The sequence below is a fragment of the Pimephales promelas genome, chromosome 8 (assembly GCF_988280905.1).
Source record: "Pimephales promelas chromosome 8, fPimPro1.hap1.1, whole genome shotgun sequence".
Classification (NCBI taxonomy): Eukaryota; Metazoa; Chordata; class Actinopteri; order Cypriniformes; family Leuciscidae; genus Pimephales; species Pimephales promelas.
In genome coordinates this window covers 10832012-10855210 of record NC_142776.1, presented here as the reverse complement: position 1 = coordinate 10855210, position 23199 = coordinate 10832012, and the positions used below count along the sequence as shown (strand labels likewise).

Below are 23199 nucleotides of genomic sequence, written 5' to 3'. Positions count from 1 at the left end.
TATATATATATATATATGAAGAGTTCAGATGCAAAAGCCTCTAAATGCCATTTAAAATTTTTCTTCTTTAATGATGATCTTTATCAAACTTGTATATTTAAGTTCAGTAATTTCACTTAAATGGCAATGATAATTACCTATTAATTGTTATTTAAGTGAAATTACTGAACTTAAATATACAAGTTTGATAAAATTCATCATTAAAGAAGAACATTTCAAATGGCATTTAGAGGCTTTTGCATCTGAACTCTTCATATATATACAGTGGTGTGAATAAGTGTTTGCCCCATGCTAAAGTTGCCTAAAAAGAGGAATAAAAAATCATCTTTTGGATATTAATCGTAATGCCTTAATTAGAAAAATGAGAAACTCCAACCTTTAAGGACACAAATTTTCTTTGTGAATGAATAATGTATCATAAATAAATAAATGTTTTTCCTTAAAATACAGGGTGCATAAGTCATTGCCCCCCTATGTTAATTCCCATAGAGTCAGGCAGATTTTTATTTTTAAAAGCCAGTTATTTCATGGATCCAGGATAATATGCATCCAGATAAAGTTCCCTTGGCCTTTGGAATTAAAATATCCCCACATCATCACACACCTTCCACCACACCTAGAGATTGGCATGGGGTACTTTCCATAAGACCATCTTTCAATGCAAATCAAACCAGCTATTAGGCTAACTGAAGTAAAACCAAGTAAAACTTGGTTAAAGTAAACCTGAAGTAAACCTGAAGTAAAACCTTAAAGGTTGGAGTTTTCCTCATTTTTCTAATTAAGACATTAAGATCAATATCCAAAAGATGTTTTTTTTATTCCTCTTTTTAGGCAACTTTAGCATGGGGGCAAACACTTATTCACACCACTGTATATATATATATATATATATATATATATATATATATATATATATTGCCCACCCTTCCAGATAATATGAGCATGCTTGATTTTTGTTTATATATATATATATATATAATAATTTTATAATAGAATAAAATGTACACTGGCCATTCTTCCAGGGTGTTTTTCAGACTAAAGCCTGAGAAGCGACCATACATATGGTAAATGGATGGATGTATAATAAAATATATAAAATACATATTAAAAATGATATAATACATTTCCTTACATTGTAAGTAATGTAAGGAAACACTTGTTTTCCTAGAAAACAAATGTATTAATGTGTCTTAATGTCATTATAATGGGCCTCAGAAGTGCGCAGTCTTCATTAGTAGAGAATTAAACAATTAAGTTATTGTTTAGTTATTCGTATACACACTCATTGGATCAACAATCATTAAGCCCCCCAAGGAGTGTTAAAGACCCTTCTCAGGCACACACACACACACACACACACACACACACACACACACACACACACACACACACAGAGCACCAGAAGGACCAAACTAATAGCATGAATATTCAGTGACCCATAATACATGTACTAATTATTGTCATGAATATTAATGCAATCAGCGCTCGTTCTCCAGTCAGGCAAGTCCGAAATGAACACTAATGAGAGGGAGCGAGGGAAGGAGGGAGGCTGCGGTAGAGGAGAAAAGAGAGATATTTCACAGCGTTAAGGCAGTGAAAGCTTTTGTAAGTCGAGTATTTGACTGTGGGGCTGGATCACATGCACCTCTTATTCCTTTGGTCTTAACATCTCCTTTTGTGAAAGCTCCCATTATCCACCAAATCCATTATAGCATATCTTCACACACTGCTGTTCTTGCACTGTGTGTGTGTGTGTGTGTGCGTAAACCCTGATACATGCATAGTGTTTATATTTTTTTTTCTTCCAGATGGCCTCGGATGTAAAAATGTAGTTTATCAGGCCTCTCCTGAGTACGCTCAGATCTTGCCATTTACCCAAAGGTGCTGCCGTCTGATTTATCCGCTACAATGGAGATTAAATTGAGTCATGACATTTCATTCAGTCGAGTTTGCAACGGGCCATTGGAGGCCCGTGGGTACACCTTTTTCCAACAACATATTAAAAACCAGAAAAGAACCCTTTTTTTGACTACATCAATTGTTTTGTGTGCACTGACTGTAGCTAGAGCAAATAACGAGTGGTATCATCACATCAGCGTTATTTACATTTTGTTCGCTGCTATTGGACAAACTGTCAAAGGGTTAGTTCACCCAGATATGAGAATTATTACTCGCCATCATGACGTTCCAAACCCGTAAAAACGCAATTTTTTTTTGGATGAAATCTGAGAGGTTTCTGTCCTTCCATAGACAGCCTAAGCAACTGCAGCTCAAACGTGCGGTGTAACCAATGAGGTTCGTTCTTGTGTTACGCAGCACGTTTGAGCTTCCGCAAGAGGTAAGTTCTCACGCAGACTGATCTCATGTGTGTGACACGCCAATTTGTATTTCCATTTATGAACGCCGTTGACTTAACGTTATTACTGTATATATAAATCTATGACTTACCTCAACCCCGTCCCTAAACCTGCCCGTCACATAGATGTACATTTTGCTTCATTTCGCTCGGACATTTGACGGCGTGTACAGACACGCGGAATGACGCGGACGTTAATGGCGTAGACATACACGCATACACGCGGATAGCTCAAAATGCGTCGACATAACACGCAACTTGACTCGAAAAGTCATGATGTCATGTTGTCTCACGTGTCATTTAGGTTTGGTTGAGCTTTTTTTTTATCAGTGATTATATCCAAGTAAAAGCCCAAATTAAATCTGTTTATCATAAAAAGTTTGGACAATTTGGACTAAACCACTCAATTCATATGGATTCGTTTTCCTATCTAGTGTGAACTTTTTGATGCGTCAAAGTTGCAGTTGCGTAGGCTGACAATGGAGGGACCGAAAGCTCTCAGATTTAATCAAAAAGATCTTCATTTGCGTTCCGAAGATCAACGAAAGTCTTAAGGGTTTGGAACGACATGAGGGTGAGTAATTAATGACAGAATGAATCGTTTTTGGGTGAACTATCCCTTTAAATTGTCAGAGTTGAATTTCATCTGTCGGTAAGCCCAGCAGCCTTATGGTTGATTGTGTTTGAGTCAGTATTTGCATGTCATATAATATCTTTCTCACATTTGTTTGTGCTCAGTTGTGCTGTAATCTTATTAGTGCGATTAGATATGACTTCCTATGATGTCCACTTTAATTTCCACGCGAGTCAGACAAACCTCTCGCACAGTTTAATGATGACTCACGGTGGTGATAATTAACCTTTAAGTAATCTGATGTCACTATTATGCTCCTTGACGAGAACAAATAAAGAAGTTTGGTGCATGTGTGTTAGTTATGCTTATTATTATTGTCGGACTCGTTACCAAAACTATTATGAAGGCAACAGCTAATTAGGGATGCCTCTACATTACACCTCTGATTGCAGTAAGATAATCTGTATTCTCTTGATGTGGGGGGCATTAAAATGACTTACTGTTTTGTTACCACAACAATGTGTACAGTGTACATGTACGATATAGAAAATAGATTTGCTAAATATTACATTTAATGGGGGATGATTCCCCCAAAAATGTAACCCATCATTTACACATTTACCCATGTCATCTCAAACCAAGACTTTCGTCCATCTTCGGGAACACAAATGAAGACATTGTGAAAGTAATCCAAACAAATTGAGCTGTTTAATCCAAGTCTTCTCAAGAAGACACTTTATATGATTAGCAGATTTAATTTAGGCTTTTATTCACATACAAAAATTGATAATTGAATTTTAGTTTTGTTGAATGAAAGTCTAGAATTATTAATTTTTTAAGATGAACAGTAAATGATGGTAAAGGTAATTACCATCCACAATTAAATGTCCAATATCAACCGATATTGCTAAATGTGAATAAATAATCTAATTATAAATTATAATCTAATAATAAATTAACTGGAGTTTTCTATCAAATTTTTTGAATTTTTACTTTTGATGAGTAACAACTCTATACGTGCCTTGGGTATCTTATAACAATGGTGTATTAATTATCATGCGTCTCTCTCACAGGCTCTGTGACCAGTAGTTCCTCAGCGTCTCAGATGGCGAGTGGCATCAGTCTGGTGTCGTTTAACAGTCGGCCGGACGGGATGCATCAGCGCTCATATTCTGTATCCAGCGCTGACCAATGGAGTGATGCCACAGTCATCGCCAACTCAGGAATCAGCACGGGTAAGTGTCGGACATGTGATGCCGCCGCAAACTGCAGAGGGGGAGGGGGGCTTTTGGGTTGTGTACTTGTATACATGTTGTTTTCTTAAAGGTTTTTCTTCAGAACAGAGAACAGAACCTTAAACAGTGATTTGTTATCGTCTAGTTGTAAACGCACACATACACCCACTCCACCTTTCATTGATTCTTGTGTCAAGCTCTAATGCTGCTTTAACTGTTTATCAAAGTAATGGCCACTCAGGAGAAGCACATTACCAAAGGCCCATCTGTCGACGGCGAGTCGCTAGCAGAAGAGAAATGTTTGGAACATGATGTTTATCAGTCTGTCACCTTTCTGTTGTCATAGATAATTTCATACTTTGCTATTTTTATGAAATCTCTCCTGTCTGCAAAGCCACAGGGGGAAATGGGAACACACAGATGGAAGTCACAGTTGGACTGACAGCTGTCAGACACCATGTGTATGTGTGCTGATGACATGGTGTGACTTGTTTTAGGCTTGTCGTTTGACCCTTGTCTGTAGTTGCCTCTGTTTATCCCTGATAACGATTAAAGCTGTGAAAAGCTTAAACGGGCGCAGCAGCAGGACACTACACACACAGCTGAGCCACAGACCCCACACATGACATCAGCAAAGGAACTTGTTGTATGGTACTCAAAATACATCAGTCGTGTACAGTCAAAAGTTTTGGATCGGTCAGGTTTTTATTGTTTTTAAAAGAAGTCTCTTCTGCTCACCAAGCCTGCGTTTATTTGATTTAAACGAAACAAAAACAAAAAAACAGTAATATTGTTAAATATTATGACAATTTAAACAGCATCATTACTTCAGTCTTCAGAGTCACATAATCCTTCAGAAATCATTCTAATATGCGGATTTGATGCTCAAAAAACATTTGTGTACAATTTTTTTTTTTCATGATTCTTTGATGAATAGAAAAAGAAACCACATTTACACTTCCTTTTACAGTCCCATTACATATGTACATACTATGTACTTAACATAGTAATTACAATTACTATTGTAATAACTAGGTACTAACCCTGAACCTACCCCTAACCCATGTACTTACCTTATATTGGCCATTACCTTTTACACTGTAAGTACATGTACTGTAAGTACTGTACTGTAAAAGGAAGCGTTACCAATAGGGCTGCACGATTAATCGAAAAAAAAATCACGATCTCGATTCAAACATAAATGCGATCTCCTTTCTTAATGATGGCGATTCACTTCCGTGTATTTCCCTGCATTCAGATCATGCTGCATTCACGCGTTATATTGGTCACACTCACACAAAAACAAAACAATAATTCACAAATCAATCATGCGGACGTTTCATCAGGGAATGTCTAAATTAAAGTTGTTGCACGTGAGCAGCGCATATTTTTTTTGGGCTTGCATGTTAATGAAAGTATTCACCGGGCGCAGGGGCAGCGTGTGAGCAGCAGTGAAACGCGCGCTCAATTAAAGTGAAAGCACACTTTTGAGGGACAAAATTAATGATTTCACTCAAAAAGTAGTTTCACACAATGTCTAGTCAGTTTTAACAAGAACTGAAGTACCTTAAAACTTATATAAAAATAATAGCCGAGTCCCATAGACGCCTGTATCTTTTACACGCCTGTGTGGCTGCAGGTTTGGGTAAATAAAAGCTCGTCTCAAATAGGGCGGGTCTGTTTTTTAATTTCGGTTTGTTAATCTTCTAAAACCGTCAGATCGTCTGCTTTTTGGAGGCCGCTTTAGCACATATTAGTCCCGCCAAAGCCTAGTTTGATCGGCGAGTGATGATGTAGAATTGAAACTGCTGCGCTTGAAAGGGCGGAGAGAGAGAGAGAGAGAGAGAGGTCTTCAAACAACACGAAAGTTTGGAAGACCGCAGTTTCACATAGAGCATTTTGGAGAGTTTTAGATATGAAGACTCAAATATTTATAGAAGATTTAGGCTACCCATTTAAACTTGTTTGTAATTATTCAGTTTGGGTGAAAGTGTGATGTCTGATTATATAAAAAAAGCTATAGTAAACTAGCCAGAAAATATTAAATATAGCCTACACTTACTTTTAGTTCATGACTAATACACAGACAGCTACATAGGCTAGCCCCAAAGAACCAGCTTAAACAATTTAGATTTTTTTTGTTACTGCACTTTATTAGACTGTCTTGTGTTTTTTTTTTTTTTTTTTTACTTGAGTGCAATACAAAAAATTTTGGATGGAAAAAAAAAAGAGAATCGTGTAAGAGAATCGAGATCTCAATTCCCATGGAGAAAAATCGTGATTCACATTTTAGCAAGAATCGTGCAGCCCTAGTTACCAATCTTTCTCTCTCTCTCAGGCCCGTAAATGAACACAGACTTGATGAATTACACTTTTAAAATGAATTATCAAATTGAAGATTGCTAAACTGCCACAGGCCATATTTACTTCCAAATAGTAATTAATCCACACTGAATTCAAATCCATAGTGTAATCCAATGTAATGTAAATGTAAAGTATGGATTCAGTCAGACTTGGCATGTTGAACGTACTATGCCTGTCACTTTGTGTGGAATAATTGTAAAAAAATAGCTTTATAGTGCATTGTCAACATTTTCAGAGTTCAGCATTCTGCTTGCAGCAAAAATAGGTTGAACGGCAAAACACTTTATCTCAATTCTTCTGGTACGCAGCACTACATAAATAAATATGTGAAAAATGTGAAAAAAAAAACATTCAGAAAATTCTTATGAAATACTTTCATAATTAATAAGTTATTTTTGTGACAAAAATGAACAAAATGGTCATAGTTTTCAAAAGAACAAAACCGACAATATAAATATTCACTGTTGTATGAACAAAATGAAATGTCATGTTTACATTATTAAAAGCAAGTAAGCAAGTAAAAAACAAACAAATGTTGCCTTGATAAATAATCTTCTTTTTCTCATTACTAAAAGCATATCTATTAGCCCTCTCTGTGCATATCACCATGTGTATCAGTGACTTTAGCAGTGGAGTTAGTGATTATCACTGCTTCAGTGATGTTCAGGAGGGATGTTCGGACACTGCGGCGCTCCGGAGGGCTCTGTTGTGAGGTTGTGTGAGTGCTCGTATCCTCCCCCCCCAAGGAATCTCTTAAAAATAACCTTTCTGCTGGCTTAATGATGTGTCTGTCCACGGCCTGACTGGATCAGATCTGATGGCTGGATGACTGTAGTGCCGGACGCTGACTGCTTGTCACCTCTTGCCCCTAGGAGCTGGCGGGAATGAGATCTTGTCTTTCTCCTGAGAGAAATGGAAAGAGATAAGTGGTAGCAGAGCAATTAACTGACGTTCCTTGCACTGCACTTAGAGGGAGAGACTGTTGACTAACCTTTAACCTTTTGTTTTTGTTTAGCCTGGAAGCTTAAATAATTTTCTTACCTTATTATTTCCTTCTTTTAGATTATTCCGATATTTTGTACTATACTATCCACACATCAAACAGAATATTGAACACATATATTTTCATAGAGTCCATTTCTGGTGGTCTATAAATTTATTCATTTCCCACTATGTAGTTCTTGGAACTAAACAGAGACTTGAAGTATAAATTCAAGATCATAAAAAGCCTTAAACAGGGCTGTACATTGACTTTATTTGCACATAACTCTAGTGCTGCAGAGGTTGAATGTTTTGTAGCGCAGAACTCTCAGGCCACACAATGGGTTTTATGCACAGCTGCACTACTTCCTGAACTTCAGCCAGCTCCTTGTTTCCTGTCTGCCATTATTGGCCAAATTGATTAATTCAGGTGTGCCTGACCTCAGTAGTCACGGCAACAATAATCAGACACACCTGAATTAATCAATTTGGCCAATAATGGCGGACAGGAAACAAGGAGCTGGCTTAAGTTCAGGAAGTAGTGGAGCTGTGCATAAAGCCAATTGTAGTAAAGGTAGGACGTACAAAACGTCTCTTACCATCTCTGAAAACAACCACAAGTTGCACAGTTAATTTTCCAGTCATCATCAGCATTAAAGTCGACTAGTCTGTGCGACCCCTAGTACACATAGGTAATGTACAGTAATGTCCGTTTTATTTATACTTGAACCTGGAGGGCGCCCTCGTGCAGAAAGTCCACAAGTGAGTCTCGTCTTTTCAATCATTAGAGCCGTGGCTCTGCTGTTATTGTGTAGCATACTATAGTGCAAAACTTTAGTAACTTTTATGTGTCATGTTTTTAAGCGCAAATGTGTTTGTGGTGATCATCCCTGTTTCCCTGTCACTTACACATACTTTTTTTTTTGTCAAATTGGACAGAGTGAAACTAAAGCGCTTCTCATCCAGGTGGATAAAGAAAACAGTACAGCTTTTTAAGGTCAATTTTGATGATTGACATCACAGAGTTTATTTTCGTACTGACGTGTAAATGGTATCTTATCAGTAAAAAGAGGGAACTCTTACTTGTGTGAACAGCACATTTGTGCATTTTCAGGAAAAGTAGTTCTGGTAATTTTACTGTAATGTACCGGGATTACTGTTTGAAAGAAACTAATCTTTACCTCATGGTAATATGATGGCAGACATCGTGAACAATGTTTCCATGTGCAGTTTGTTAACATATAACATTCGATGTCGCCTTTTTGTCTATGCCTGTACCTAACATTAGTTGTTTGCGGTCAAAACACTGGTTTAAACACAGTTTGATGTCGCAATTTTTTTACTGCCCAGAGCCTGTTAAACTGAAGCCAACCAACCCCGAGACGTCACATGTTAGAATACTGCACAATGGCGACGCCCTGGCAGCGAACGATATAAAGTTTTTTTTCTTTTTTTCTTTTATATGTTTACATTTGTTATGATTCTTATATAATTTTTGATTATAGTAGAAATCCATCTTGTAAATCATGTAAACTTGATTGACTGTTTCATTTCCCCTTTAAACATATTAAAAGATAATTGCAACTTTTTATCTCACAATTGTGAGTTTACATCTTGCAATTCTGACTTTCTCAGAACTGCGAGATATAAATTCAGAATTGCGTAATATAAATTCAGAATTGGGTGATATAAATTCAGAATTGCGTAATATAAATTCAGAATTGGGTGATGTAAATTCAGAATTGCGAGATATAAAAATATAAAGCTAAACTATAAAAATTAACTCGCAATTCTGACATTTTCTCAGAACTGTGAGAGATAAACACGCAGTTGCAAGTTATAAGATATAAAACTGACTTATTTCCTCAATGGCGACTTTATATCTCACAGTTCTGACTTCATAACACAAAATTGCGACTTAATATCATGCTATTCTGACTTAAGTCAGAAATGTGAGATGTAAACTCGCAATTTTTAGAAAAATAAAACATTTATTTTATTGTTTTATATTTTTTATTTTGCGGCGGAAACAATGCAAGCTCAATGCCTTTCTAAAAAGTGTTTTATTCAGGAGTTACCAGGGTAACTGCTATATTTTTGCTGTTCTATAAGTGCCACTTACTTTTAGAGAGTGAAGCTGCATTTTTATTTGGTTGGTAGATCGAAAAGAAGCTAATGCATTCAAAAAAAACTGAACAATTTGGATAGGATCATTTTATTAAAAAAAAATGTCTTTGTCAAAACCGGTTTCATTTGAACTGTAAAGTTGTTTAAGTTGTCATTTTATGGTTTATATGTTACCATAGACGTTGCTCTACCCCACCCATATGGTAATAGTTTTATTTGTGCTGGTCTTAAAAAGGTCTTACAAAGCTTTACATTTTTGCAGATGCCTGCAGACACTTGTGCTTTTTATGCAAAATAAACTGAACCAAGCAGTTTTGACCTGAGATCATTTAGATATACAGATGCCTTTAAAGTGTGATTGTAAGAGAGGGTCAAAGTTGAAAAGAGTTGACACTCGGCTGTGTGCTGTCTGAATGAGTTGGACCTCAACAGAGCAGACTCGTTCTGACTGGACATGGCTGCCATTTGAGAAACTCAGCCTCAGTAATGAGCTCTTTTATTCCAGAAGAAACAAAGCCAAGTCCGTTTAAAGGAGATAAGATCCCCCTCCAGTGATCGTTCTCTCTGTGTCTTTTTGTCCCGCTCCACGTTGTCTTGAGGGCATGGGAAAGGCAGTGACATCCTTGTCTCTTTACCTGGAGCATCCTTTGCCCCAAGCAGACAGTTGTGCACAAAAATACCCCCTCGGTCCCTCCCTCCGTGGCTATTCCTGAGCCTCCCGCTCTCTCGCTTAAGCAGCAGAAGTAATGAGTGTCTCTTTGATTACATCTGCTGTGTTTAGGTGCTCTGGGGAACATGCTTTTGGTCCGACTTGCCTTAAGATAAATGCCTGGCCGTCCTGATGTCACGTCACCCAACTTGTTGAGTTATGCACCTGTTATTTTTTTTTTTCTCCATAGGGATGTCCCATCTCTTATCTGTTCCCTTTGACTGCCCTAAATGTTTTCTTGCTCTCTTTCACTCACTGCATCATACTCCTGGTTTACTTTTCTTTTTAGTTCTTTAGGGCTGTTTTGACTTGGCCCAGTAAGCAACCATGTAGAAACCACCAAGATTGAGCTAGTAATGGCCTACCAACAACCAAGAAAATGGATGTGTTTTTTTTTTTGTCGCTTTCACATTGTTCCGGATAAAACTTTGAGCTTTGTAAGATTCTTAAAAGTCTCTTTTGCTCACCAAGGATGTATTTATTTGATTAAGAATACAGTTAAACCTTAATATTTTGAAATATTACCATTTTAAATTACTTTTTTAAATTCTAATTATGGCAAAGCTTGAAATTACATTATCATTACTCCAGTCTTCAGTGTCACATGATCCTTCAGAAATCATTCTAATATGCTGATTTGGTGCTGAAGAAACATTTCTTATCATCAATGTTGAAAATAATTGTGCTGCTTTTATATTTTATATTTGTTTGAGATTCTTTGAAGGACATGTATTTGCATCCTTCTTCTAGATTTTTCCGTTTGGCTTTAACCTCCCCTACTGCACAGCATACAACAATAAATTATGATACATGCTACACCAGAAACACAAACTATCTATTATGCTTTCGAATTGTTTTTGACCAAATACATCATAAAATCTCAGATGAGTAACAAATGTCAAGCTATACGCTTCACAATTTATGAGATTTTTACTGTTTTTGCTCAAAACCCACTTCAAACCATCATCGAGTGCTTGTAATAACTAACGCTTGTGATCTAAAGTTCTTTCTGACCGTATAATGGATAGACATGTATTAGTTGTAGTGTTTATAATGGACTGAACGTTCCGCTACGCCTACTTAGCATTTCTCATGTAAACATATTTTAACTGAACTGCATGAAAACACAAACAGAACATATAACTTGGAAAGCAGCACTCTGTATGCTGTTTCAAGCTCATCATATTGCATAATTCAGGGGGAAATTAATAGAATTTATATACTGTATAAAGAACATGTGATAATAAATTAGTTCTCAGATACCAGTGATAACAAGAACTCAACATCCATTCTCTTATCTTTTAAAGAACACCTTTCTTGTGATTTTACACTGGTTTTTAAGATAGCACCACCAATCTGGACCAGCGGCTCCGGGCATGTGATCTCAAAGTCCCCTTGTAGTCAATCATTTTATCCCTTAAAACTCATCTATGATCACCAAAATGAATCATAGATCCATTTTAATTCCTTAAAAAAAAGAAACGATCACTTAAAATAGCTTGAATGTAACTATACACCCTTGCCTCGTTTAGTGTACGCTGTTCTATGAATATGCAAATTAACCCCACCTCAACTCACTCACACCAGCTCAGAGATTTATTCGTTGATGTGATTGGTTACAAGGTAGTTTGTGACGTCTGAAAACACCAACGATTTCAAACTGTGTTTTTGAGGTTTACTAGTTTTAGGGAGAAAATAGGCTGCAATTGTGTTGACTGTGAATGAACGCTATGAATTTGCACATGGTTTGTCTTAAAGCACATTAAAAACACCACATGTGCATATAAACAACATTTTAAAAGCTTGATTTTCACCACAGGGGGACTTTCATCTAAAAAAAATTAACACACTGGTAGAAAAAAAATATATTGAGCTTTGGCACACTTATTTTTTTGATAAAAGAGCGACATCGCGTTGTACAATCGCGTCGCTTTTGTAAACATGTGAGTGTATGAAATTTAATCAATTATTTTCAAAAAAAAGTTTTTTAAATCTATTTAAGGTAATAAAAAAAACATATAAATTAGTGGGGTTTTTTTCCATTATGGTGTTAGAGACTTTTACCCCCATCTCAACAAAAGTATCTAAATGGATTCAGAAATGAAAAAACGCACTTATCATAGATGAGGTGTTTAATGTCTCTGCATAAATAATAGAAAATGAATTCCATGTCATTGATACTAGAAACACTATATCACAATGACCTGGCAGCCAACCAGGTTTGCTTACTAGTTTGTCGTTCTATATAAAAGATGACAGACATTTAGCCTTTGCCTTGAAGTGAATTCCATGATAATATATGTGGTGTTTTGGTGTGTTTCCTCTTCACTCTAAAATAACAACATCTAGAAGCAAACTGTCTGTACTGAGTGTCTGCTAGATTTATACCAGACTAATAAATGACTTTTGAGAAAGCACTGGGCTTGAAAAGAAAAGTATGGAGAATATGAGGAAGAGGTAAAAGGTGTATTTGACGTTGAAGTGTGTGTATGTGTGTGAGAGAGAGAGAGGGCTGGACAAAAGGGGCTGTTAGAACGAGGTGGTTAATTGTTCACTTTGGGATGGCATCTTGTCAGCAGAGATAAGTTGTCACGTTTTCCACTTGAGCTGAGACTAAACGATTGTAAAATAAGTTACGGCCGTCCTTGGGGCTGTGTGCTGATGCAGGGCGCTGGGAGCATGCTCAGTGCCAGCCTGAACACCCCCCTGGCCCCTCCCCACATCAGCTCTTTCACTCGGCCTGAAATTGATGTGAACTGAATGTTATTTTATTCTGCCGCTAGTCACAGCTGTCAGTGCCGCTTATGAAATGTGAAGCAGCCTCTCTGATAGCCTGAGCTGGAGGATCCAGCCAAACGCCAGTCAGAACTGGCCTCACGAACACGGGTGCTCGATCATTTAAACCAGAGGAGACACCAACGGAATGTTCTACACTCTAGAAATGGGTCCGTGAAAATAGGGCCCAATGTATGGTTAATTTGAAGGAATTTTCTGTATTGATTTTACACAGGTGCTTTTCTGGATTTTGAATGACGCATTGCATTGTGTTTTAGGTTTAACCCTCTGCGTGTTTTTTTTTTTTTTTTTTTTTTTTGGACCCCGGGAATTGTGCCCGTTTCAGTTACTTATACCATTTTCTTGGCTACACTCTCAGGAAAAAAAGGTACAAAAGCCGTCACTGGGGCTGTACCTTTTCAAAAAGTACACTTTTGGTACCTTATATTATATTATATTATATTATATTATATTATATACATATCGGTACCTTAGTGGTACATATTATCACCTAAAATGTACATATTAGCACCTAAAATGGACATATTAGCTCATGAAATTGACATATTAGCACCTAAAATCTACATATTTCCTCCTAAAATGTACATATTAGTACCTAAAATGTACATATTAGTACATATTAGTACCTAGAATGTACATATTACCACCTAAAATGTACATATTAGCACCTAAAATCTACATATTTCCACCTAAAATGTACATATTAGTACCTAAAATGTACATATTACCACCTAAAATGGACATATTAGCACCTAAAATGTACATTAACACTAAAAATGTACATATTAACACCTAAAATGTACTTATTAGCTCATGAAATGGACAAAAGTTTACCTTTTGAAAAGGTACAGCCCCAGTGACAGCTTTTGTACCTTTTTTTCTGAGTCTATAGTCTGATTTGTAAACTTAACAGAATATAAATAACTGTAAAATAATATCATTCTATAGAAATATAAGCATTTCTGAGTTTTTCTATAGATTGTTCTTACAGTATGTATATGTGTGGCAGTTGCATTCTGAATAAATTAAGAATAGATTTTTTTATTTTTTTATTTTGAATAGACATCTGAACAAAATAACAGGGAATTTCCTTGAGGTTCTGACAAATGTTAATTTCTGCAGTCTATTTAAAATATTTCATTTGAATTATTTAAAAGAAAAATCAGTTTAAATGAATGATTCAATGACTCACTCAAAGTTTAATTTCTGGATAAGTTTGCGGTTTTGAATGAATGTATTGAATGAATGATTCAATGACAAATGCATTTTTTTCACCTTCTGGTGTAACAGATTTACTCCATTTTGATCACTACTGTAGAAATCATATTGTTTATATCCAAACTATAAACTTTTATCCCAGTAATCTGATCATTTGAGTTATTTTAACAGAAATTTTATACCGTGTGGTTTAAAAAAACTGCTCTCTGGGTCAGCGCCAACGCAGATTTAAATGTTCTGCTGTTATTGTACTTGTCGAGGGTTTAATAGACAACTGAATCATTGTCATTTAGGGATAAGGTCACATGGGTGTTTGAATGGAGATTGTGCTCTTTTAACGATGAATCGTGTAGCACTAGTGTGTGGTAAAATAGGGCTGAACGTCAGTCTCTCTCTCTCTTTGTGCAGATACCAGTATGGGAGAATCTGTGTGCTCCAGCCCTAGCATATCCAGTACCACCAGTCCAAAGATGGATCCGCCCCCGTCACCCCACGCCAACCGCAAAAAACACAGGAGAAAGAAGAGTACCAGTAACTTCAAGGTGGACGGCTTCTCTGGAACTGCAGAAGGTACATCCTGTCTCTGTCCCACACAGTCTGGTCTTTGGGTCTGCACATTCAGCCACGTTCCTGAGAACAGGAAATGGTCTTTTAACATTCTCCTGTATCTTTGGCTGAGCTTCTGCAGTGTCATTGATATTTTATAGAGGGGAGTCACATGAGGGTGAGTGTGCTTTGTGAGAAAACATTGCACAAAAGTCCACGCTGAAATATTTGGATTTTAAAAATCCATTTAAACCTGGAAAAACATGGAAAATTGTCAGGTCAATAATCAAATTAGCATTGGCAGGTCACAATTTTTACAGTACCTGTGAAGTTTAATAAGCCAAGACTGATTTGCATTGATACACACTATTTGACTATTTAGCTTTTTTTAAGTGAAGTTAATCATTATAAATAAATATTAATTATTTAAATAAAGACATTAAATGCATGACATGCAGCCTTTTTGTTTAAGCATTGCTTGAAAACAAGTATAGACATGTGAAAAGTAATTGATAAAACCTTTGCAAGCAATCGTACGCAGTTATTGATGTTTTTCATTTTCTTACTGTAAAGCTTTATTAAAGCTCCTAAAACTATCCAGACAAGAACCGTGACCGTTATATTTGGTTTATTTTATTATGAAAGTATCAAGAAGTAAGTCACAGAGCTATTTTAATATAGATAAGTACACGTCTTTTTTTAATTAGTAAAATTGAGCACATGAACTCTTTTCAAATCAACTTTCAGAAATCCAGCCTTTCTCTTTGAAACATTTCTTAAATCACACTGGATAACATCTTTTAAAGTGGTCATGAACTGGCTTTTTAAATTTTATTATATTGTTGTCTGAGGTCAACTTATGACGTTCGCTTGGTTTTTGCATTCAAAAACATCAAAATGAATAAGTAATAGGCTATTTTCTACCCTAGTTTTGAGCCTAGCTCAAAAACGCTCGGTCTCGCACTGAAGACTTGGAAGTAAACGCCCAACAGTTTTGCATATTATAATGAGTTTCTAGTCACTCGTAACATTGCACATGGAGTGTTTTGAAAACGTCCAATGTTGTAAAATGGCAACCAGAATGATTCGCCCATACACGTTCGACCCAGAGTCCGTGTGTTGCACCATTCTTGTCAGATCCAATATAGGTGGCACAGCACCGTTCTTTACTCTTAATCGCTCTGCAAATCCAGTCTTGTTTACAAGTGAAATGAAGCGAACAGACGGACAATGTTTTACCTCATCAGCTGGAACGTCAATTTATTAAAAATAAAGTTTAACCATTCGTTCCTATTGGAATCCAGAGGAAGCTTATGCAGTGTCTGTCTTCTTCCACAACCACGCACTGCACAATATTTTGTATTGCTCGGTAGCTGGATCCAGTTTGTCATCACGAGGTATGCCTCTATGTTATTTAGCTATGCGTGTAATGCGCGAATCGGTGGGCAGGGCTAAACCGGCCGTGTAAATGTAGGCGTTGATCTTCTGTTTTATCCTCTTTGACGTCATAGTTCCCCACTTTGAAAAACGAGTCGTTTGCTGAGGCTGGTGTCAATAAAAGCTTTTATTGGACTAACAAGGACGTTTTCAGTTCTTTAACTTACAGGATATTCTTATAATATGATGACCATCGCTCAAGGAAAATTTGATTTCTCAGTTCATCACCCCTTTAATTTTACTAAACATTTTGAGATCATGCCATTTGATTACTGCTGTCATAAAAGCAAAACGGGGACAAACCAAGTTTAATTCTTGTACTTTTTCGTTCAAGTACAGAATTAATAACAATTCACATGCGGAGTTTGTGCCATATATAGATTCAGTACTTTTCATTAGAATCAAAGAAGCCTGCCCATATACCATCATGTGTAAAAGCACATATGCCGCATACACTGCTGCTGCCGCACACACACAAACGCAAGTTGCGGTCGAACAGATGTTTCTGAGCAGCAGATGTGTAATATGTTTCCTGCCGTCAGTATGGATCAGACAGCTGACAGGCCTGCGTGGAGCAAGAGAAATATACTGAGTGATTATTACAATCTCACACAGACAAGCCGGTTAAACGCCGTCTGTCACTCACACACGCACAGACTCCACTCATCACTGCAGCCACCATTGTGACACAGTGGATATATATTTGTATTTATTTTGCCAGTGATTAAGTGATTTAATTAACATTTTAATTAACTACACTTACAGTGTTGTTTGTACTAAACTTTGCTAGAGGCCTACATAGGTTCACATGAATGTAATTCAACAATTCACATGTCCATGCAGTTCAACAATTTACAAAACGATCTAACAAATTTTACCCAAAATTACAGTAACACTACCATTCAGCAGTTTGGGGTTTGTATGTTGTTGTTTTTTTTTTTCCTAAAGAAATTAATCATTTTTATTCCGCAAGGATGCATTAAATTGATTATAAATGACGGTAAAGATTTTTACATTGTTACAGAAAAAAATCTATTTTTAATTAAATGCTGTTCAGTTGAACTTTATCAAATAATCCACAAAAAAAAAATGTAATCAGCACTGCCATCACAGGAATAAATTATAAGATGTATAAAAATAGAAAACCGTTTTTTTGTAAATCGTAATAATATTTTATTAATATTTAATTAAATCACTACATTGAAATATACAGAATATTTACAAACAAAAGTGTCTAATGCAAAACTTTGTAAACTTTTTAAAAAAGATTTAGATATTTAAATTAACCTAAAAAAAATTGCTAGATCACAATATATTTAGGAATCGAATTGTATGCCTCGTTACATTTTCAAAATCTTGATCGTGAATGTTTTTCTGCACTTAATGCGAATGTGTTCTCAGTTTACTGTAAGCAGTTTATAACCTCTTGTCAGGGTGAGAATTCAGTTCTGATGTGTTATAAGGTCATCTGTATATGTGTGTGTGAGAGACAGTGAGCATGTAGGAATGATGGATGAGTGTGTGTCAGCTCAGAGAGTGTGTGATTAATTAGACTGGGCTTGTGTGGGTGGCCACGGCCTCTTGAGAGCGGAGCATCAGTGCTTGTTTAAAATGTTCCATATCAACCCTTATTGATCCTCTCCCAAAGGAGGCCAATATATTGTCAGTGAGGAAAGAGTGTGTGTGTGTGTGTGTATCCATGTGTCATGTGCTACAGTATTTGCTTCAGAATTAAATGTAAACGTATATATATATATGCATTCAGATGCTCTCAACTATAGGGGTTGTGACCCATACATGGGCCACAGGCCTGTTCAGATTGTGGACAGAACAGAAAAGCAATGTTAAGTCCAAATAACAAAATGATACTCGTCTTTTTATTGTGCATTGGTAAAATTGCTAAATTAAATATGCATCAGACAGTATTTGAGTGCAAATTCAGGTGGAAAAAGCAATTAAAATTAGACATGCTAACATGAATAGGTTTCAAACTATGTAAATAAAAGGAAACAAAACTGGCCAGGCTATAAACTAATTACAATGATAATTTGAAGTGTCTCCACAATGTGTTTTGTTTTGAATGAGTATATTATAATTTGTAAAAAAAAAAATATATATATATTATTAAATAAATTATTAAATTGAGTACACTACCACTCAAAAGTTTGGGGTCTTTTGATTTTCTATTTTTCAAAGATTCACAGTTTCCACCAAAAGCATTGCATTACAATTAAAATCCAACTGTTTTCAACATTTTTAATAATAATAAATGTTTCTTGAGCACCAAAATTAGCGTATTAGAATGATTTGTGAAGGATCATGTGGCAATGAAGACTAGAGTAATGGCTGCTGAAAATTCACAGGAATAAATGTTTAAAAATATATTTAAAAAGATAACAACTATTTTTAGTTGTAGGCCTAATAATATTTCAAAATGTTAATGTTTTGCTCTTAATTATTTTTTCTTAAATAAATATAGCCTTGGTGGGCAAAATAGACTTGTTACAAAAACATTATTAAAAATCTTGGCGAATCCAAACTTTTGAACAATATTGTTAATATGAACAATAATTTTTGTGTAATTCTTTTTACTGTATTGGTTTGCCATTTGATGGCCAATGTAAAACCAGTTGAGAACCACTGATCTGATGCACCATGACTCTACCTTGACCTTAGCATTTGAGAGTTTTGAGAGGCCATCTGTTCCACTTATTAATTCTCTCTATGGTGCCACCATGTGGTCATGGAAAAGTGGAATCATGGGAAATGAGGCCCCTGATAATCCTTAGATTGTAGTAAGCATATACTGTCTTGACCATTGTTCCAAGATTATATTCAGTCTTTGATCATAAATCTCTGAACCGTATGTTTTATTTTGCAATTTATACCATCTGGAGTTCTGTAAAAAAAAAAAAAAAAAAAAGTACAAATTTAAAACAACAAAAAAACAATAACATTTATATTATTGATCAATCCATTGATGATGAGTGATTATTATGATTGATACTTCAGCATCTAATGAAAATATTTTCTGTCTTCCGCTTCTGTGGTAGACCACATTTAAAATTTGCAAATTTAACATTCTGGAAGAGGATTCTGGATTTGTATGTGTTGAAACAAAGAGATTTTTCTTGTAGTTTCTGATTTGTAGGGGTCTTCTGTGAGAAATGGGGTTGCATTAATGTACCTCATTCACCCCCTCTTTATTTCTTGCAATCACTATCTTTCTTTCACTCTTTACCCATTCTCCCTCCCCCTTTCCTTTTTCCTAACCCTGGAGAGCCACTTTGTCTCGCCCTGATTCACGTTTTTTGAAAAGGTTGAATGTTGTCAGACGCTGCCCGGGCCTCTTCCCCAGCCCCCATTCGTCAGGCAGGCACTTAAGTGAAATATTATAAATAATCTACAGTATTGAAATCTTTTATCAGCTGTGTCACTTTCATTATTCAATAAGCGATTAGTAACAGTCTCCCAATTTAGCCATTAAGCACTTGTGCGTGGGGCCGGGGAGTGCTGTCACACCGCAGGCCTGCTGAGGGATAAGGCTGTCAGCTCCTCTGTTATTCATGAGCTCCTCCAGCCAGGTACTGCGTCCATAGTGTTTTATATAACACACACTGTCACGGTCAGGTACTGCACTCAGTGTGTCTTATAGAACATTCTCACTGAAGCCGCTTTTCCATCACACTTAAAAGTTCTCAAATTGAAATTGCGAATTGAAAATACAGCCAATGGAAATACAGAATTTCAATTTCGCAAAAACTTTTTACGCTCGCATGCAGTGTTTTTTCAGGCAACTCGGAAAAGGAATATTTCACAAAACTGTTTTTGCGCAGTTACAGGTCACCGGACAAAGTTGGTGCGGTATGTTTGGACAGAGAACGAGAGAGTGTTTTATTAAAATCCATAAATGACAAAAGACTTATGGGAATACTGGATTCTAAACCACAAAAAAAATCAAACAAAGAAATCCTGGAAGCAGATATGAGGTAGCCTGGTATTACCAGACTCTGGTACATTTAATTTCTACAGAGAGTCTGGCCATTCCCCATTGACAAGCATTAACTTCCTTGAAGGAGGTTCCTTTAACTCTGTTGAAGTTTAAAACTATTGGATCTGCCTAGAGCCACTCTGGATCTGTCATAACCAATTGATAACGTTTGGTTGTGAATGGTGCAGGTTCTGCAGCAATGCGGTCGATGTACCGGTCTGTCGTGGTGATATTTACTGGTCAATCTACGTTCCTACTCTCATCTATGGTCATGAGCTTTGGGTCATGACCGAAAGGATAAGATCCCGGATACAGGCGGCCGAAATAAGCTTTCTCCGCAAGGTGGCTGGGCGAGCCCTTAGAGATAGGGTGAGATGCTCGGTCACTCAAGAGGAGCTCAGTTTAGAGCTGCTGCTCTTCCACATCGAGAGGGGTCAGCTGAGGTGGTTCGGGCATCTGTTCTGGGTGCCTCCTGGATGCCTTCCCGGGAAGGTGTTCCGGGCACGTCCCACTGAGAGGAGACCCCAGGGAAGACCTAGGACTGCTTAGACTACTGCCCCCGCGATCCAGCCCCGGATAAGCGGAAGAAAATGGATGGATGGATGTGACGTAAGTTTTTTTTCCCGATCTCTGTGGGGAGGAAGGCCACAACATCATGGCCACGAACAAAACTCAGCAAAGATTGTTCTTGCTCCGGCTTTGCCTTCTGGATACTCGCCAGTGTTGCCACAACGGACCGTATGACAACATCATCGTTCTCTGCCACTCCCTCGGTTCGCTGCTTGGACCGGTAAACATTGGCCGGAGAAAACCTGCAAATATATACTGTACCGCAAACCCAGACAACTTACTCTAGGAAAATGAAAATTGATTAGAAGTACGTAGGAGGGTAGCCTGGGTTTCCCCATATTGCCTTTGTTGCAGCGCGATTTTATTCACCCTGCTTGGCAGTCTGGATAAAATGGACTGCATTTATATAGCACTTTCATAGACCCAATGGCCACCAAATCGCTTTAAATATTGCCTCACAATCACCCATTCACTCACTCATTCACACACTCGCCGGGAGCAGCTGGCGTTAGGTGTCTTGCTCTTGTACACCTCGACACTTGGTCATTTGGAGCCAGTGATTGAACCACCAACCTTCTGGTTTGTAGACAACCTACATTAACCACTGAGCCACTGGGACCAAATTTTTGCCTCAGCAAGGGGACCAATCACAGAACGGGGAGGGAGCAACAAGACGATTACGACGTCTATGCGAAACACTGAAGCAGTTTGTTTAGGCCTATGGATCAAACATGGCAGCAGAAGTTACCTTTCACTGCAGCCTTAGATATTGTTCTAAGTAGTTTAGAAGGCAAATAAATCTCTGATCCATCGTCTTCTTCCTCGTCTAATTTCTTTCACTCTACATACATCATCTGGTATAATTGAAACGATTGGCTATGAGCTATGTACAGGCCCATTTGATAGACATTTGATAGCACCCTATAAACGTTTCTGGGCATTTGTAAACCACGCCTCAAATACAAGAAAATTAACATGTGGTTTCCAGACCATGTCTTAAGGCCATTGCACACTGAGTCTGAAATTCGCATCCGACATTTTCGCACGTTAAAAAAAAATTCGACCTCATGTTATGTCAATCACGCTTGCACACCGCCTCCGAAACTTTCGTCCGTCATAAAAAAATTCGGATCGGGTTCGATTTTCTGCTTTTTTCACATCCACAGCCAGCATTTTGAGAGGTTTTTTTGACATTTCAGGGCCGGGGGGAGCTTGTTTACTTCCGCACATCATTGCACATATGCGCAGTGCTTTCAGTTTCAGTTTTCAATTCGATCAAGTGTTTATGTTCTCTTCTCTTGATTGGATTATGAAAGAATAACCTCCCCTTTCAATCAGATTGAAATTTCGGATCGATTAATGTGTGATTGAGCAGCCAATTCGATAACTAATGTATTATTTGGGTACAATATATAACATCTAGCCTATACAGCTGTTCTGTCTGCCCAGCGCTTGTGCGTGCGTGTGTGTGTGTCCATACCTTAGACATAGCCTACTGACAGTCTCTGTTCAGAATCGATTGGTTCACGGAAATTGGTGGTCTTGTTTTTATTCAATCCTTGCCATTAATGCTTGGATAACATGCCTTCGTCTCCTTCGATAAAAAAAATAATGGCTAATGCAGTGGCTGGGATATGTCAACCTACCGACATCCGTTGGCATTATTTATGGAATGACTTATCGCAAGAGGGAAAAAATATGTTTCAGTCACATAACATTGGTTAATGGAAACGCTTTCATTTCGCAATAGTTTTTTTCGACATTTAGAAAATATTGCAAAAATTTTGGGCAAATCTGTAATGCAAACACGACTACACTTGCATGCACTCTGATGGCAAGGTGCAACTTGAACAGTGTGTTTGGCTAACATCTCATGTGTATATTACTGAAAGATGAACCTTATTTTAGTTTGCATTGTGACATTATTTGCATGTTAAACACATTTTCCTTCTGAATTATCATTATAATAAGTTATTGAAAATATCTATTTCTGTATTGCAAAAATGTTTCTTTATACATCAGTCATTTTTGTTGTACTTTGTTTAAAGTAATAGTTTAATACAATATATTAGTTTTGCATATAATACAGTAAAAACAAAAATTATTTAATTATTTTCTCATCCTTTCTCATTCCAAACTGCCTTTCTTCTATGAAACAACAAAAGAAGATATTTGCAATAATGTTCTAATCATTATCTTCTAGGGGTGTAACGGTACACAAAAATCACGGTTCGGTACGTACCTCGGTTTTAAAGTCACGGTTCGGTACGTTTTCGATACAGCAAAAAGAAAGAA

General features: G+C 37.0%; 1 protein-coding gene across 2 annotated transcripts in view; it reads left to right on the top strand.

Moving 5' to 3' along the window:
* Window positions 1-23199, top strand: part of agap1 (ArfGAP with GTPase domain, ankyrin repeat and PH domain 1) — a 163641-nt gene that overhangs the window by 103883 nt on the left and 36559 nt on the right. For both annotated transcript variants that reach the window (XM_089133927.1, XM_089133926.1), the window contains 2 exons: window positions 4004-4165; window positions 14769-14930. In XM_089133927.1, the coding sequence (XP_088990053.1) occupies window positions 4004-4165; window positions 14769-14930 (324 nt within the window). The remainder of the gene's footprint in view (window positions 1-4003; window positions 4166-14768; window positions 14931-23199) is intronic.